This window comes from Mytilus californianus, unplaced genomic scaffold (genome assembly GCF_021869535.1).
Source record: "Mytilus californianus isolate M0D057914Y unplaced genomic scaffold, xbMytCali1.0.p SCAF_9, whole genome shotgun sequence".
NCBI lineage: Eukaryota > Metazoa > Mollusca > Bivalvia > Mytilida > Mytilidae > Mytilus > Mytilus californianus.
In genome coordinates, this window is record NW_026262745.1 from 97724337 (window position 1) to 97739526 (window position 15190).

The window sequence follows — 15190 nt, forward strand, 5'->3', positions numbered from 1 at the left end:
CTGTCTGATGATTTTGTGCAGAGTTATGGCCCTTAGACTTTGAAAATTCATTCAAATAATCAATTTTCCACATTTTTTTTTTCGTCATGCTTGAAGATATTGACTAGATATTTGGCATAAAGTTTACACCATGACAAGTTATAGATCAAGTTAGCATTTTGTTCCAGTACAATGAATTTTTAACCGTTAGGGGACTATGTACGTATTGCCAGGCAATACTCACAGAATGCTTGTCATATCTGTTCTCAGCAGAGATTTTGTTATGCAACCTGAATGATAGATAATAGACTGCATAGTCAATAAATACTTTGTCATCAATTCTTTGAAGCAGCCTTTGATAATTCTTTATAAAACTTGATTCCCTTGAATTATGCTTTCGGTCATATGTTTATGTGTGAGACTTACGATCTTTTGAAATGTTTTATGTTCATAGAAAAACCAAACATCCCAATTTGAAACTTGGCAGATTGGCAAAATGCATGCCTAGCATATATGTTTCAGCAGCTGTAATGCTTTGCTCAGGCAAACCTTTTGCCAATTCAGCACTGACGTAACCGCAGTTGTGTCTGTTGGTGTATGATTTATTGCAGAAACGGTGGAAAATGACTTTATAATCATCACTCCGACGGTGATTTTGGTATGAAACATCAAAAGACCCTAACATAGAATTATTCTTTCCGGGCTTCAAAAGACTCGATAAATCTACTTTTGCTAATGCCGGGCATATCTATAAGTAACTCAGCAAATAATAATTATCCTATTGTATTTCATTGCTACTTCGTTTCGGACTTGATAGACACAGACACAGTTTAACAGGACTGTGGAATTGTGCTATATTCCGGGTCTGAAACTATTTTCATATTACCGACTTTTGACTTCGGAGTTTATATTTTTTCGACAGGTAAACTACTCTTTGGTAGGACATCCTGGTACTCGGTCAAGTAAGCGCAATTTAAAGAAGTAAAATCAAGCTTTCAATCGGTGCAATTGGGGGGGAGGGGGGGGGGATTAACTGTTTTATATTTTCTATACATAACAAAATAATCGGAAAACAGTAAACTTTTCCCCAAAATTGCACCGATTATATGTTTGATTTTACTTCTTTTGGTCGCTCTTTTTTGACCAAGTACCAGGATGTCCTAGAAAGTCGGTACATGTAAGGGACCGGTCAAAATTTCTTAATGCATGGGACCGGTGCAAAAAGAAAATTGTCTGAAATAATTCTCTTGATCCCATGGTTACTGGCAGAATAAAAATATGCTTGTCCCATGCACTTTACCTAGTAAAAAAGTGGGTGTCCCATGTTAAAGCACAAAAAACATGATCAAAGTTGTGGCTACATTTCATGCTATAATGTATTTGGATAGCTGAAAAATAATGCTACTATGTGTGAACTGTATCTATATTGCTGTTATAAAGTAAACAAAACAATACATAAGCATATTTTATTGCCAACATAGGAGCCAAAACAGATGACAATATGTTATTGACTATAATAAATGATACATGCAATATTAAACAATTAATATGTATGAAGTGTATGGTAGAATACATTTTTTCAAAAAAATTGCAGCTTAATTTAGAATCTGACTATTCTAAATTAACAGTGGGTAGGTAAATTCTGCTTTATGGGAGGACAGAATTATATTTGACAATCATGCTTTTTTGTGCAGAAACGCTATCCATGAATTCGTTTTTTTTTACATTTGCTAAACAGTTATACATGTAAAATATCTAATCAAATTTTTACATATTTTTTTAATTTTATATCAAAGTATTTTTTCATGTTTATTCTGTTCCAAGATTTTTTTTTGTTGCCTTCACTGTTCTTTAAGGGATTTGGTCAATATTTATTGGGGGGTTGGGACCGGTGCAATTCATATTTCTCCCTTACAAAAAGCTATGTCCTACCCTCTGAATATACCAAAAAAAGTTTCTGTCCTATATGAAATATCTACTATATAAGTATATGTCCTATCTAATCTATGAATAAATCAGACAGACTATAGTTGTTAAATTCTGTGTCATTTGGTCTCTTGTGGAGAGTTGTCTCATTGGCAATCATACCACATCTTCTTTTTTATATTTAACTTCATTTTTATCAGATTAACATAGATCACATATAGTAGTCTTTGAATTTGTCTGGAATTTTAAATGATCTCCTCCTTGAAGAAGGCAAATAAGATTCCTTTTCAATTTCACTTTCACTTTCACTGCCACTACTACTACTATTACTACTGTATTCATCATTTAGTATTATTATCATAGGCTCTTATTACAAGGTCATCTTCTTCATCACTTTGGATTTGTTCATTATCTACACTACAAACTGCTCAGAGTCTGAAAAGACCAGATTTTGTGCTCACATTTTACTTGATTAGTCTCGACATTGTCTCGACATGTTGATATATATTATATGAATATATCAAAAAGGGATCAAACATTAAAGAAATTATTAAAATTGTCCTTCTGATTAAAGTGGTGAAGTATAAAGCAATACCTCCTGCTTGGGGCAAAAAGATCACACCTACCAGAGAGTATTAAATTCTAAATAACATTCATTCAAAATTGCAACATCCTGTTAAACTTAAATCGCAAGGCCTTTTGAATTCACTAGATAAGTAGGTAAACGGACAGAAAGTCACAGGACAAAAAGTCACAAATTTGATAGGACAAAAAGTCACAAATTTGATAGGACAAAAAGTCACAAATTTGATAGGACAAAAAGTCACAAATTTGATAGGACAAAAAGTCACAAATAATATGTATACACTTGTTTGAATATTTTAGAGAAAGATCTTTAAATATTTACTTTTTATTACATATATTTATTTTACAGTTGAGGAAATTGTTCATGAGACTTGATAAATAAAGATTTATTAAATTTTAATCAGGCAAAAGATATATTTCTTGGCACCATGAAGCTGTTTAAGTACCAACCCACTTTGACATTTTGTTTTCATAACAATTATTTCATCATTATAAATACTTTTTTTATATAAATTTTGTTTACAAAGTTGCTTTATATACTAAAGTTCAAGAAAAGTACAAACATGTTTTTTTTTAAATAAGTGTTTTCTTGTTAAAGAAAAATAATCTCAAAACTGAATTGTGACTTTTTGTCTGTGACTTTTTGTCTTGTGACTTTCTGTTCTACATTTGATAAGTAATACACGAGTTTAAGAAAAGTAGAGCTTTCTTTTTACCTGTAAAACACACATGTACTGATGTAATTAAACCTTATTAAAGTGCCTCTTGTATGCCATGTCTTTAAATCTGACAAAAAATTATTTAAATTTGATTAAAATAAATTTTTACTGTAACTTTGGAACACATTTCCTTTTTTAAAAGGTTATCAAGGATTGTTATGAAAGTTCTATTATCATGATTATATTAAATTCTTGTTTTAACAAAACAAAGGTGTCATTTTTAAAATTTTATTACTTTTTCAAATCAGCTTGGATTTTCATCAAACTTTTAAGCTATCTTTATTATATATTTATCTTACAAAATACCAGGTTGTTTTGTGTTTTGGTGTATTGTGTCAAATTTAAGGACTTAGTTAATAGGTAAAAAAAGGCTAAAATTTTCAGTTTTGACAAAATTCAGATAGAAACCTATAATTTAAATATTTAAATTTGACAGCAATAAACCAAATTACCAAATAACCTGTTTTTTTGTAAGATAAAAATATAATGAAGATAGCTGTAGATTTGGATGAAAATTCAAGTTGCTTTGAAATAGTTATAAAATAATTCAAAGTTAACTATCCAAATTTAGTCTGAACTGCAAATTCTAGCTTTTTTGAACTAGATTAATTTAATCCTTAAATTTGACAGCAATACCCCAAACTACATAACGACCTGGGATTCAGTAAGATCAGTATATAACTGAAAAAGCTGTATAGTTTGATGAAAATCCAAGTTGATTTGAAAAAGTTATAAAACAAATTAAAGTGTACTATCTGAATTGAGTCCAAACTGCAAATTCTAGATTTTTTTTACCTAGATTAATTTAATCCTGAAATTTGAGAGCAATACCCCAAACTACATAACGACCTGGGATTCAGTAAGATCAGTATATAACTGAGATAGCTGTATAGTTTGATGAAAATCTAAGTTGATTTGAAAAAGTTATAAAAAACATTAAAGTGTACTATCTGAATTTAGTCCAAAATGCAAATTCTATCTTTTTTTACCTAGATTAATTTAATCCTTAAATTTGACAGCAATACACCAAACTACATAACGACATGGGATTCAGTAAGACCAATATATAACTAAGACAGCTGTATAGTTTGATGAAAATCCAAGTTGATTTGAAAAAGTTATAAAAATAATTAAAGATGACTATCTGAATTTCATCAAATTTTTTTTACCTATTAATTTAATTCTTTAATTTCACAGCAATGAACCAAACTACCAAAAAAACTGGAATTTTGATAGATCTATATTTAATTTAGTTAGATGGGCTGATTTACACCATATGTTACTTGTTTGTTCCTCAATTAATCTTGTTTATTTTGTTGTATTTAAATTTGTATAGACTATTTTCTACATTCATACATATGCCATAACAATATTGCTGTCCTATCAGTGCTGAAAACTAAAAAAGTAGAAGTCCTATAAAAAATTAAGTTAAAAAAATGTGTGTCCTACTGTGTTTTGCACCGGTCCCAACCCCTCAATAAATATTGACCAGTCCCTAAATCTTGAAAATGAATTTGGTTTGTTGTAACTGTTAAATTCACATTGCTAGATGTTCATGATGTTATTTTTGTTTGTTATAGATTTATCAAATAACTTTTTTTTCATATACAGACATTGTTTCAAAAAGTTCATGTCCCATGCTTGCCAATAATGAAAAAAACATTGAGTCCCATTCCTGTAAACACTGCAAAAAGTGCTTGTCCCATTACAGTTTGCACCGGTCCCATGCATCAAGAAATTTTGACCGGTCCCTAATATGAAAATAGTCTGATTTCTTATACAACAAATATAACTAAAAAAAATAAATTCAATAAAAAATTCTATATTATGAAAAACCAGAGACATAAAATAAGCAAACAGGGGCAGAAGATTTCAAGGGGCAATACAAAAATGACAAGGTTGTGTAACACAGTGGGGAAAAAAATAATAAAAGAAAAGAAAATAACAGCCCACATAGCACTAAACCGAAAATTACCTTGTTAACATTGAGCAACACGAACCCACAAAAGATCAGATAGAACTTATGAACAATTTCAAATCTGTCTAGTTTCAAACTTGTGGTTCACTCTCCGACAGCAAAGAGTAAAGATGAAGAATGTTGCAGTATTCCGGTAGTCTATTAAAAAAAATAAAAGTCTACAGTACAGCAGAGAGTTTTAGTATATTTATGATACAAATTGGTTTTAATCAGAGTCAGTGATATACATGTTAAGTCTTAAAAAAAAATTAATGCGAAAAAAAACCAACAGATAATGACAGATTCGATTTCAGATTCATATTCAATGTTTTATGGCAGCAACAAGTGATTTCAACAACACTTATAATGTACGTTCATTCGGGAAATTCATGCGAAGGTTCCATAAATAATCCTTTAATTCTAGGTCAATCAAAAATAAACGTTATAATTAAATTAAAACAGATATAATTACATGGAATAATTTAGATAGAATAAAGATGTGAAGTGCACGTAAGTGCAACAGCAACAAGGACCCCCACTGGAAATAAGTTTCAATAACTTTTGTGGGTCGTCCTAAGATATTAGGCTACAGTGAAAATCTAGTCAATTTAAATTTCACTCATTATTTAAAAGAGGGACGAAAGATACCAGAGGGACAGTCAAACTCATAGATCGAAAACAAACTGACAACGTCATGGCCAAAAATAAAAAGACAAACAGACAAATAATAGTACAGATGACACAACATAGAAAACTAAAAACTAAGCAACACGAACCCCACCAAAAACTGGGGGTGATCTCAGGTGCTCCGGAAGGGTAAGCAGATCCTGCTCCACATGTGGCACCCGTCGAGTTGCTTATGTTATTACAAATCCGGTAAATAGTCTAATTCGGTAAGTCACATTCGTGAAAAGGGAAGGGTATTGTAGTTACGACATAAGGAACATATCCGATATCATCTGTGAAACGGTTATTCCATAACGGTCAACCAACTCGTGATGGCGTCCGTAAAATTTACGAAGGGATGACTTCAACTTCACCATTTGGAACTCTTGGTTTAATAGCTTCCTTGTGAGCAGCAATCCTCTATCAAGGAAATCATGATAGGAAACACAAGCCCGGGAATATCGTATCAATTGGGAGATATATACTCCGTATGCAGGCGCTGCTGGAATGTTGCTACATAGAAATGGACAGTTCACAATTGGGAAGCTGAAATCATCTCTTTTGTCGTAAAGTTTTGTTTTCAACCGACCCTGATTGTCAATTTCTAGATGTAAGTCAAGATATGAGGCAGACTTAACTGTATCTGTAGTATCCTTTATCTCTAGTTCGATGGGTCTAACAGAGACATATATACACAGAGATTGGCAACTGTAACAGTGGTCAGCGAAATCCAATTAAAAACACGCATCACACGAGACTTTAACGAGATCGCCATTTTGCATCTGATCATGACAAGTTCACCACGGCTTCGATTTTTATTTTACATCAAGCTTTTCAAAACAGCATAATGTAAGTATATATTTCAATTTCGTAAATTATTTACCTTGTTTTATTCAGTTTGTAGTAATTGTTAGTTAAAATATTGTGACGATTAACGTTTTATTGTGGTCAATAATAAGGGGAAAGTTTGGCCGACATGGACGTTATGAAAATTTTTTACACGGACGTATTTTTTATTAAAACCTTTTCATTCGAAAAGGAATAAAACCATTTATGAGATGAATCACTTTTCCCAAGACATACTGGTTTTGTGTAAATATGTTGAATTTTTCATTAAATCACCCACTTTGATGCAATTTACAATTAAAATTCAGTATTCTCGCTGTCGGCCACGTTCAATTTTTAAAATATAAAGACAGGCCCCTGTCCATGTCTACAGTCAATAAACTTTTCCATCTTTAGAGAATAATTATTCCCAGCACATGAATTACTTTCTTATGACATACTGGATTTGTGTATAACAGTTGTTTTTTACATATTTTCACCCACTTTGATGCAATTTACAATTAAAAATGACCATTTAAGCTGTCGGCCATTTTCATTCTCTTCAATATAAAGACAGGCCCCTGTACATGTCTACAGTCAATAAACTTTTCCATCTTTAGAGAATAATTATTCCCAGCACATGAATTACTTTCTTATGACATACTGGATTGGTGTATAACAGTTGTTTTTTCCATATTTTCACCAGCTTTGATGCAATTTACAATTAAAAATGACCATTCAAGCTGTCGGCCATTTTCATTCTCTTCAATATAAAGACAGGCCCCTGTCCATGTCTACAGTCAATAAACTTTTCCATCTTTAGAGAATAATTATTCCCAGCACATGAATTACTTTCTTATGACATACTGGATTTGTGTATAACAGTTGTTTTTTCCATATTTTCACCAGCTTTGATGCAATTTACAATTAAAAATGACCATTCAAGCTGTCGGCCATTTTCATTCTCTTCAATATAAAGACAGGCACCTGTCCATGGCTACAGTTTATAAAATTGTCCATCTTTAAAGAACAAATGTACCCATCACCACTGATCACAGGAATTACTTTCCCAAGACATACCGGTTTTGTGTATATAAATTGTTTTTTTCATTATTTCCACCACTTTGATGACATTTACAAGTTTATATACATGCATATTTACATTCAGTATCTGACAGCATTTTTTTTTTTAACAGGATCCTGCATGTTATAAAAGAACAAAGATGTTGATCAAATTTACCTAACAGTGCAGCATACAAGAGATGTAATATCATACATGTGCTGAATGTAGGACTCCCTAGCCTTTCTGATTGAAAAAAAGATTCCCTGGCAGACAGGAACAACTATTAGTGATGACTTTTTTCAAATGTTACTGCACAGTCATGTAGTGGACCGATTACATGTACTACTATCAATGTGATACTAAAAAATGGTTTTGTAAGAGAGAAAATGACATGTGCTTATCCTGACTGTGAAAACACCACATTATTGTAGTTCGAATATCATAGTTCATATGCCAAACTTGATGTACATGTGTATGCGATTTCTGTGCAAGTGATGGTGACATCATTAAACTAAGAATAAATACAAGACTCCGCATTCAATCAATTGAATTTGAAACAGAAGTGGCAGTTGTGCAGAGACTATATGGATAAAAATGCAAATAAATATCTTGTGTTCAACTTCATTTGTCTTCTTTACGTTTACAAAGTATACATGTACATAATTTTTACATACATGTATAACAATATGATGATGTAGTATGATTGCCAATGAGACAATGATTTACATGTATGACTATCATTGGAAGGCCACTCTATTATATCTTTGTATATCATGAGAATGGAAATGCTACCTTTGTAGCATAAAGGTAGCATAATGTAAAAAAAGGGAAAATGTTCATTTATTCAACAACACTCCTGTGAATATATAACTTGACAGTACTAAAGGCAAAATATTTCGTTTCACAAATTCCTTCCTCTCCTCGGAAAATAACATATTTAATTGTTTACATGAAATGACAAAATGTGTAGAATAAGAAGCAAGAAATGTTCACTCTACTTGTACACTACTAGTCGCTCATATTAGTCATCGTCTATGTTTGTTTCAGTCCTTTAGCAATGGTGCTTGTTTATATTTATCTGTTGTGTTGTGTTGTTTCAGTTTTACATGTCCTCATTCTGTGATCACTGTTTCACCTCGCCTATTTTGAAAAATGTTAATGCAAATATTTTCTGCAATAAATTGAAAAGGCACAGCTGCTATGACTATTCAGAAATGTGAGGTATATGTCAATGAGACAACAACCCAACGACAAAAATATTCTTTGCACATCTATGAATGTTTAAGAATTCTTGTGGAGGTCAAAAGCACATAACGTGTACTTATATATTGGTGACCTGGTACATGAAGGTACCTATTGATGCATTCCGTCCTAAACATAAATTGTGTGAAGAGACCAAGCAGTTTATATGCTTATAAAAAAACTGATATTAAAATGAATTCCTGTATAACAAATTCCGGGAATGAGACACTATTTTATTTAAACCAGATGAGATATTAGTGGTAAAGGTTTAAACAGAAGCAGGAGATGTCAAGGGGCAATACAAAAAGTACAGGGTCATGTAACACAGATAAAAAAAATGACAATGAAAAGAAAATAACAGCCCACATAGCACTGCACCGAAACATAAACCCACAAAAGATCAGATAAAACTTGTCTTCAATTTTAAATCTTTCTAATTTCAAACTCGAGTTTCACTACCCGATAGGAAAGAGTAAAGATAAGGATGTTGCAGTACTTCTGTGGTCTATGAAACAGAACATTAAAATTCTACAGTTCAGCAGAGCATTTTACTGTACTTATGATACACGTTGTTTTTAATCAGGGTCTGTGATATAAAGTCTATAAAAAACTACAAATAATGACAGATTCATATTCAATATTGCATGGCAGCAAAAATAGTGATTTCGACAACACTGTACATAATGTACGTTCATTTAGGAAATTCATGCAAAGGTTCCACAAATAATGTAATTGTAGGTCAATCAAAAATTAATCATTTAAATCCGTTTTCAACGAGACAAAATTCTACTGGCTACATATTTTTTTTATATAAAAAAGTTGCTTTCTGATTTCTTTTTTTGACATGTTAAATGACTATTTTTGTTCCTGATTGAATACTATAGTAGAATGTAGGACAGTAAGTCACAGGACAAAAAGTCACGGACGAAAAGTCACAATTCAGTTTTGAGATTATTTATCTCTGAACAAGAAAACACTAATTTTAAAAATATTTTTTTGATTTTTTATTGAACTATAATATATGAAGCAACTTTGTAATTAAAATTTATTCAATAAATATCAATGATGATCAAATAATTGTTATGATAACAAAATGTCAAAGTGGTTTGGCACTTAAATGGCTTCATGGTGCCAAGAAATATATTATTTGCATGATTAAAATTTAATAATTTTTCATTTATCAAGGCTTATGAACAATTTCCTGAACTTAAAAATGAATAAATGTAAAAAAAGATATTATTTGAAGATCTTTCTCTTATATATTCAAACAATTGTCAATAAATTATTTGTGACTTTTTGTCCTATCCAATTTGTGACTTTATGTCCTGTGACTTTTTGTACTGTGACTTTCTGTCCGTTTACCCTATTCATAGTATAGCCCAGTGTTTCTGTTAAAATAAAGTTCTGGTCATGGTTAAAATAATGTCAGAATTTGTTTAGTTGTAAAAACAATTACCAAGTAATAATCCACTTAGAACTTCACCTCCGGCAAAATTCAGGTGATCGGAGGGCAATAAATTAAGTAATCGCACACCTGTGAATCCACAGTCACAACTCTAAGGAAATAATGACCGGAAAATCGGACACACATAATTTCACTGTGTAATTTAGAAGCAAACTTTAGCAAAGAAATGTTTCTTGTAATATCATGATCATTACCAGATTTTACTTTTTAAATGCCGACAAAAAGAAAAAAATATTTTCTCATTCAAATACATTAAAAAAAAATACAACTATTTCAAGTAGTTTTTTAGAAAAAGAATTTATTTGATCTGAAATAAGTTTTCCTATTACTTTTTATTGATTAGCTATCGAGGTTATTCATCCCTGACTTGTCTACATGTTGTAGAATAATTATCGACGAGAATCTCATTCCGGGCCGCGTTTTTTAACGGGATTTCACGGAGTTGCCAATCTCTGTGTATATATGTCTCTGGTCTAACAATCTAGTCTATTCATATTATCAAAATATATGACAATTTTCATAATTTTATTTTTTAAATTATAATTTTTAGTAAACATGTAAATCATTTTAGTGTCTATAAACTATGTCTAGTGCTCTATCTGTGTCATTGTAATTTATTGTATCTGTCAAATTCATGCCTTTTATCTTGAATAAATATATATATATATAAGTGTTCAGCCCTATTTTCCATTGTTCTTAATATGAGAACCCCCACCAATAATGCAGTTTCGTCATAATGTTTTCCTTATTTCCATGGGATTTGAAGACCGAATCAAATTACTGTGATTGTAGCAGTGGTAATCATTAATCTATAATATAAGAGTACGAACAAATACTTCTTAAATTTGTATCATGCATGCTAAGGCTATTTAGACCGAAAACAAAATGTAAGTGCTTGTTCTTTCATGCTATGTACTGGACTTTAACGGTGCAAAAAGTCTCGTTGTCGGTTGAAACACCAAGTAAACATTAAAGGTGAAAGTCACGGTAATCAGTTTCCAACGAGACAAAATCGGACATTTGACAAAATTCCACTGGCAATATTTTTTATTTATGAATTTTTTTTTATTTCTTTTCTAAACATGTTAATTGACTATTTTGTCTGCCTGATTGAATACTATTGCCCAGTGCTTCTGTTTAAACAAAGTTCTGGTCAGGGTTAAAATAATATGTCAGCATTTGTTTAGTTGTAAAAACAATAAGCAAGCGATAATCCCTTTAGAACTTCACCTCCGGCAAATTTCAGGTGATCGGAGGGCAATACATTACGTACTCACACACCTGTAAATCCACAATCACAACTCTATGGAATTAATAACCGGATAATCGAACGTGGACAAACTTTCACTGTGTAATTAAGAAGCAAATTTTAGCAAAGAAATGAAGTACAGAGTTTGACTGAAATTACCTGATTTTAATTTTAAAATAATTAGAAATGCCAGAGACAAATGTACACAGAGATTGGCAACTCCGTGAAATCACGTTCAATCGAGAATCTCGCCGATGAAATACTCTGCAAATCGGGAACGAATAACCCTCGATCGATAGATAACTAAAAAACAATGGGAAAACTTACCTCAGGTCAAATAATTTCTTTTCTAAAAAGCCACTTGAAAAACGTTGCATTTATTATTTTTATGTATTTATTGAGAACAATATTTTCTGCTTTTCGGCATTTCTAATTATTCTAAAATTAAAATCTGGTAATAATTATGATATTGATAAGGCAAGTAACATTTCTGTACTTCATTTCTTTGCTATTTTAAAGTGTGCTCCTTAATTACACAGTGAAATAATGTCTAAGTCCGATTCTCCTGTAAAAAATTCTTGTGGATTCACAGGTGTGCGGTTACGTAATTTATTGCTCTCCGATCACCTGACATTTGACGAAGATGAAGTTCTAAAGGTATTATCGCTTGCTAATTGTTTTTACAACTAAACAAATGCAGACATATTATTTAAACCCTGACCAGAATTTCATTGAAATAGAGCACTGGGCAAGATAACAAAAATAGTCAATTAACATGTTTAGAAAAGAAATAAAACAACTTTTCATTAATAAAAAAGAAATTGCCAGTGGAATTTTGTCAAATATCCGATTTTGTCTATGTATTGTGTATTTTGTCAAATATCCGATTTTGTCTATGTATTGTGTATTTTGTCAAATATCCGATTTTGTCTATGTATTGTGTATATATGTCTCTCTGGAAATGCCGATAAGAAGAAAATATTTTTCTCAATAAATACGATTTTCAAGTAACTTTTTAGAAAAGAAATTATTTGATCTGAGGTAAGTTTTCCCATTGTTTTTTATCGAGGGTTATTCGTTCCCGATTTGTAGAGTAGTTCATCGGCGAGATTCTCATTCCGGTCGCATGATTTCACGTGATTTCACGGAGTTACCAATCTCTGTGTATATATGTCATTGGAAAAACAGAACAAAACAATCATCTACAAACTAATCTAACAATTTAAAACAAATAAAACAACCATGCATTTAGCAAAAATTAGAAAATCATTGCGTGACAACTGCTATAAACCGCTTTGTTTTTGGTGCGTTTTGGGTTTAAATTATCCCTTTAGTTTCCTTACGTTTTAGTGTCGAAAGTTATCCAAGAAACAAGTGTCATACGCACAATATCAATATTATATAATTTTTTTTATTCTATTATAAATGTAGATATTTTCACATAAATTTGTCTTCTGTCTGCTTCATGGTTAAGGGCCAAGTCTTTATCAATCCCTGAAATATAAGATCATTGCTTTCGTTAATCTATAATAAAATTGAGAATGGAAATGGGGAACAGTAATGGTGCGAATTTTACTGTACTAAATGCAATAAGTGCGCATGTTGACAAAAAATGTCTCTGCAGTGTTGCTTGAAGCCAAAATATTTGAAAATCCAAAACCCATTGAAAAAATTGAGGAGCTGATACAACGAAAAACCAAAAGTATATAAACCTCAGTGAATATCAAATTACAAAATATAAAGTAAATTAAGTATTTACTTTTAAACTAAATTTAAAAATCATGCAGGTATTTTGTTAGCTTGTATTATTTGAATATTTAACATGCATTTTTCCTTAGATGCTGTTCTTGGGCCTGTACAGGAAGTTTTATCTTGCACTAATTGTATAGTTTTATTGTTGATATTCACCCCATATGTACCAAGTGTTAGATTAGTTTTATTGATATTAAAGAAATTTCTTGGTATTCCTAAACGGAAGATTTTATACACACAGATGAAGAAGTATACTTAACAACAAAATTATTTTCATTTACCTGTGTATAATATGACGCAGGTTTTTTCAAAAGTGATGATTTTCTAAAAATTATTTGACATTTCACAGTGATATCATACTTTAACTTTGTTTAAACCTGTTTATTTAATTTTGACTTTAATTATTTATCCCTTGTAATTTTTCATTAACTGTATATTTGCATTCAGGTGTCACAGGTCAAATTTATTCGTTCATTGTGTGTTTATTTACGTTTTTTGATTGAGCTAAGCCTTCCAATTGATATTTTATAGTGTGTTTTTCTATGTTGTGGTGTTATACTATTGTTTCAGAAAAGGGAGAAGGTTTGGTACCATTAAAACGTTTAATCCCGCTGCAAATGTTTGCACCTGTCCTAAGTCAGGAATCTGATTACAGTAGTTGTCGTCTGTTTATGTGGTTCATACGTGTTTCTCGTTTCTCGTTTTTATATAGATTAGACCGTTGGTTTTTCGTTTGAATGGTTTTACACTAGTAATTTTTTGGGGCCCTTTATAGCTTGCTGTTCGGTGTGAGCCAATGCTCCGTGTTGAAGGCCGTACCTTGACCTATAATGGTTTACTTTTATAAATTGTAACTTGGATGGAGAGTTGTCTCATTGGCACTCATACCACATCTTCCTATATCTAATAACTGGTCAAAGAAAATTGTTTTTATTTGTACAGACTATATAGAAAATGCGTGTCATCAATTAATTATCATAATGGCTATTTATATAAAGTTGTAGTTTGGCTATGCACACACTTTTCCATTCCAAAGCATACAAAAACGTTGATACAATACAAGGAAAATCGAGAAATTTACAAATATCACGGTTTCATTCTGAGGAATTCAAAAAATGTGAATTGACTTGATTTAAAATGATTACCTTAGAAGTTGTCAATATCGTCTTAATCTAAGAGCATTAATTGTAATTTTCAATTCTACACAACATTTGAACGCAATACCCGATCCAGCTTTTGATTAAAGGACCGTTATTTTGTTTATACATCAATGAGACAATAATGATCGATAGGTAAATATTTAAAGCTTTAACAGGTTTATTAAAAATATGTCAAACTTTAAACCACCACAAGAAGATAGGACAAGAGACAATCGCTAATGATGTACTTGACAGGAACATGGATAAGATGTTTTCAAAACACATTGATCAGCAGTTGATTTGGGACCCAATTTTTGGCTCGTTTTCTGCAAAGGAAAAGGAACTGCCCACATGTCTGAATTAACTACATTTTTGGGGGTAGTGGCACTTATTTTACATTTTGTGTCTAGTGTTGAATTGTCTGCATGTACACTATATATCATTATTTTGTTTCGACCTCCCATTTAATATCTTAAATATTGATCATAGTACATATCTACACATACATTCATGTGTGGTTACTTATCTTGAGCATAATTTTGACGTATTCTAACAAGAGTGATACATTATGAACTTAATTCGAGAAACATATTATGTGTACACGAAAATCATATCTCTTAGTT

At 31.3% G+C, this 15190-nt stretch overlaps 2 protein-coding genes and 1 long non-coding RNA gene across 5 annotated transcripts in view; 2 read left to right on the plus strand and 1 right to left on the minus strand.

The window, feature by feature from the left end:
* LOC127714556 (uncharacterized) overlaps window positions 1-15190 on the plus strand; it is a 93451-nt gene that overhangs the window by 27831 nt on the left and 50430 nt on the right. The window lies entirely within an intron of this gene.
* LOC127714559 (uncharacterized) lies at window positions 6539-8339 on the plus strand. Its single transcript, XR_007987784.1, has 2 exons — window positions 6539-6681; window positions 7854-8339. It is a non-coding gene; the product is annotated as an uncharacterized LOC127714559 (long non-coding RNA).
* The window catches only part of LOC127714554 (uncharacterized), a 45065-nt gene continuing 42940 nt past the window's right edge, over window positions 13066-15190 (minus strand). For all 3 annotated transcript variants that reach the window (XR_007987779.1, XM_052220638.1, XM_052220637.1), the window contains one exon: window positions 13066-13170. Coding sequence is in view for 2 of the 3 variants with exons in the window: in XM_052220638.1 (XP_052076598.1) it covers window positions 13164-13170 (7 nt within the window). In the remaining variant the exon portion in view is untranslated. The remainder of the gene's footprint in view (window positions 13171-15190) is intronic.